Source organism: Manduca sexta, chromosome 10 (assembly GCF_014839805.1).
Source record: "Manduca sexta isolate Smith_Timp_Sample1 chromosome 10, JHU_Msex_v1.0, whole genome shotgun sequence".
In the NCBI taxonomy this organism is placed as follows: Eukaryota; Metazoa; Arthropoda; class Insecta; order Lepidoptera; family Sphingidae; genus Manduca; species Manduca sexta.
In genome coordinates, this window is record NC_051124.1 from 9,699,400 (window position 1) to 9,704,040 (window position 4,641).

The following is a 4,641-nucleotide window of genomic DNA, read 5'->3' on the forward strand; positions in this document are numbered from 1 at the left end:
ATTTTTACATTTTACATACGTACATGTACTTACATAACGGTATGAACTGTCCGTAAAACGATGAGCCCGGACTGTTTCATTTTTCAGTTGCATTTATTCGCGTTTCAGTGTTTTTGTTAGCCAAATCCGACCTATTGTGCCTTTCATAACCCGACTCGGATTAACAGACAAGTTGATACTTTATTTTCGTTAGTATCCATTCCATCCGTATCGTAAATCAACAAGACTTAAAGCTTAATAAACACGGTCTCGCAAACTCCTTTGTTCGTTAGTTATCATCCCTATCGCGTGAGGTAAATATGAATGTTGTAGAGATTTCCCAGACTACTCATGCTTTGTGTACGTACTGTTTTGTTTACGTTTTTGACGGTCTGTAATGACTCAATATCGGCACCTTGAGACGAAGCATGTGGATCCACCTGAGCGCGGCAGATGCGTCGCAGCTGCCGACCGGGCTAGTCCTCAGCCCCGCGCGCCCGCGCCCGCGCCCACCCCCGTCCCGCTGACCCGCGCAATCGTGGCTAACAGTTTTATTTCCCGGAATAAACTTTATCAAACAAAGCGTGCGTACCCCGCGCCCTGCATCTGCTCGGCCAGCTGTTCCCGCTGCAGCTGCCCTGTTCGTCTCGCTCGCACGCGCGCGCACCGCCGCTCTCGAGCGAGACAGATAGCATCCAGTGTAAACGCGGAGCCCTTCAATTCCCTGTGCACGGCCCATTCGCAGTCTGCATCTCGATGCCGGCGGGCAAACTGATAATGACGAGCAAGCGTAAGCGTGACGACGTCGATCGCAAAGTGAAACGTAAGCGCGGCATGAAGCGCGCTCGGAGCGAGCCTCTTTCTGGCGACTCCGAGAACTCGGAGAAGCGTCAGGCGCTGCGGCGTCTGTTCGGACGCGGTAGCTCGGCGGAATCGGAGAACAATCAGCAGCGCCTGCCGGACGACGAGGACGACTTCGATCCTCGTGACGCGTACATCGATGAGAACGACGACCCGCTGCTAGACTCGGTGCCAGTGGACATGGATCCCGAACAACTCGGATTTCTGGTGTGCGCGCAGGAGACGCTGCGCTTCTTGCACGGCCGCGGCGTTCCGGTTGAGCACCCGGTGTTCTCTCGGCTGCGCTCGCGCCTTCTCCGCGGGATGGACGAGATAGCGATGGCCTGAGAAATGCTGGGCCCCGAGCCCACCAAAAAGTAAATCTCTTCGTACCTGACCCCCCTCGGACTGTGGCGCCAGTGTTTATTTGTGTGTACTCCGACATGATTTCTGATATTTCCGCGATTCGCGAGCTCTTTTGCTGGACTCTTGAATGTACTGTGTATTGTTTATATTATTGTGTAAACCAATGGGCAGCCCTCTGGGCATTCTAGTCACTATCTAGTCAAAATCTACGAATTTCGTATATTGTATCTGTGTTAAGCAAATATTGTATTGATGTATGTAATATTCAAATAAATTTGTCCTATTATTATTTCGAATTGTTCTTTCATTTATACCCCAAATAAAACAAAAGTGTTTGTTATTATTTACACCACATTGTGACAACCCCGTAAACATCACACACATAAAAATACACGCATAATGCTCAAAATGATTCATTTTCTCATTACTAAATAATTGCTATAGCGAATGTCTTTATTAGCGCTATTGATATTGTTTCTGATAAATAGTCTAACCATTATACATTTAAAAATAAACTTAATGTTACATATTGCAAAAATATGACAAATGTTAATTATGACCAAACAAAGAAAAATAAAATACTTAGTATAAAGCAAAGCTATAACATATATTATATTTTTCCTCCATAAAAAACACGCCATTGATAACTTTTTCACCTGTAGAGATGAGAAAATATGAAAAAAAACCCTTTTATTTACATCTATAAGTTTTTACTATAAAATATTAATAAAAAACTACTTTTTACTATAAAATATATATAAAAAACATTCAGTACACAAACTCTGATACATTTTGCAGTCAGAACCATCGCATAACATAATTTATTGCTAAATATCATACACGCTTCGCCGAAACAACTACAAATTCGAATTACAAACAACTATAACCCTTACGTTCATAAAAAAAAAGTTATCACTCTGATTTGACTTGACTTTTGGCTTAAATAAAGTTGCAAATAAAATTTATCTTGACTTCTTATACCAATATAATCAAACCTTTGGCCCTTGCGACGGTGGGTGATAGTAACATATAAAGTATAAAGTAGAAGGTTTGAAGTTCTTTAGGAGTAAAATAATAAAATCATAAGTAAGAAGTATTCACTTTATTATGACAAAAACGTTTATTAACTACATAAATCAAAATATTGGTGTTCATCCATTGATTAGAACAGGTGAAGTGATTTGTCACTATGTTATTTGTCAAGGAATTCTTGACAAATAAAAATAAATTGTTTAGGGAAACACAATATTATAATTAAATATGAAAAATTTATAAGATTCTGATTTCTTTTGTTTACGCGAATATTAGACATTGCGATAGAACTATTTTTACGAACTTTATCGCGGTTTTTTATATTATGATTTTTTCCCGACATTTCGAAGATTTTACAGCCTTTGTGGCCACGGGGCGCGCAGAGATGTTGGTCATCCATAAATGAAAATAAAATTAAAAACCGCAATAAAATCCGTAATAATTGTTTTGTTTGAAATCAAAAAAGAAATTTCTTCCTATACCATAATTATCATTGAACTACAAATCGGACAATAAAGTGATGATTTGTAAAAATAATAAGACGACAAAGAAAATTTTAGCGTTACATTTTACACGAGTCTAACATAAAAGCTATAGGCTAAAAGTAACTACTCCATTAAGAGATTAATTCGAATTTCGCTAAGCTTATTCTAGTGCTGATCGCATTTTAGTCCTTGCATAGGTTATTAGGAGAACTGAAAAATTGTGGTTGGTTTAAAAATACCTTCATTTGAATGATAAATGAAAGAGGAAAATATAAAAAGGCTAAATAAAATAGTCTTTCGATTCAACGACCATTTAGAGGCGAAGCTACAAAAATATTACCAAGATTTTCTCCTCGCTAAACAGCATAGTTTTATGCTTTTAGAATTAATGAAGTAACATTCCTTTAGCGTTTTTACATGATTTTGACAAGCCCTTGGATTTTTATCCTTAGTATTTACTCGTTGCTTTGTTAATAAGGAAAACCGACGGTTTCACAAATCAAACATTTGTCAGTCGTAATAACGAGGGAGTTAGGTTTATTTTTATAATGACTTATAAAAAGGCCCAATTAATGTTTGACATGAAATATTGGAATAAAAGGATTGAGATAAAAGGGACTTCAAAATTAACATAATTTTATTAGCCTAAAGCGGTTCTTCAAAATTTTAAATTTTACAGAAGTGGGCTTCGTAAGCAATTTTTTTTCTATAATTAAGCTGATTTCTGCTAATTAAGCTTTCAGGACTTGTAGCAAAAATGTGTATATAATTATTGAAATTGTGCGACTAGTGTATGTGGAAGTACTTTACTCAATATTTTACTTCAAGAACTTGCTAATTTAAACTCATCAGTAAACCGAATTGGGTGGTTACATTATTTGATACATTTCTACACCCTTATTGAGTAAGAATAATGCTGGATAAATAGCGTTATGCAATACTAAGAAATTAAACTTATTAAACTTGTAGAAAGGAATCCAATTGTTTATTAATTTAATTTTTGTGTTTTGATGGTTAGTTATTAGTTAGGTTAATTTAAGAGATGCTATAACTTAAAGGATTCTAGGTAAAATGTCTGCAGTCTAGATAGTTCTAGATTTATCATATTTTATAAAATTATAAGAATAAAAGGGCATAACCAATATCTGACTTAAATTTTTTTAATTATTTTTTTTTTCTTGGCATAATGTAAGTACAATATCTGATTTAAAACATGCCGGCATAATTGTATCGATTGCTAAGGGGTACACTCTTTTTATACACCTATTAACGTAAGCTATAGTGAGGTCCCTTGGCCGTGCCGTATAATTGGTTAACCTGTTACTCAGTAATTCATAAATACCTAAAAAAATATGACTATGATAAGCTGTTTAAATTTAGGACTTAAATTATGTTTTGTTCTCTCTTCTATAGTTACACATTATCAGTCCTACTTATAAAATAGTTTTAACGTTAAGAGATGATTAATTGCTTAAATAGCTGTCAAAAACCTTACCGATTTCCTAGTTTAAACCTTATTAAGAAGCAGGATAGCGAGTTTTGACTTACAGTTGATCGAGTTAATTTGTATTTTAACTAAGCATAGCTTTACGATTTTTTTAAGACAAACAATTAAACAACTGCATCCATATCAATGATAGTTTAAATTTTAAATATTTGAAATCTAGGGGAGATTGGGGATTATGCTTACCATGCCCAAATATTCCATTCGTTCCCATTCCCTTATTCAAGTCAAAACAAAAAAATCTAAGAACCAAATCATTTCAATTCTGAACCCTAAAACCTTACACTTAGATATGAATCAGTGGCAATATCACTTGCACTCACCATATCTGTTGCTAAGTTACTAATGGCTTGTTTGGAAACGTCAACCCGTCCGACATAGATCTGCACATCGCTGTTAATAGCTTAACAAGATCGGCCGGGGTTATTTTCAACA

The 4,641-nt window shown here is 36.2% G+C and overlaps 1 protein-coding gene across 1 annotated transcript; it reads left to right on the forward strand.

Annotated features, from left to right (window-relative positions):
- The first annotated feature begins 442 nt into the window (after nucleotides 1–442).
- Nucleotides 443–1,481, forward strand: LOC115446692. The gene has a single exon (XM_030173468.2). It carries the CDS (start codon nucleotides 736–738, stop codon nucleotides 1,165–1,167), a length of 432 nt encoding a protein of 143 aa, XP_030029328.1. The 5' UTR covers nucleotides 443–735; the 3' UTR covers nucleotides 1,168–1,481.
- Nucleotides 1,482–4,641: the final 3,160 nt, after the last annotated feature.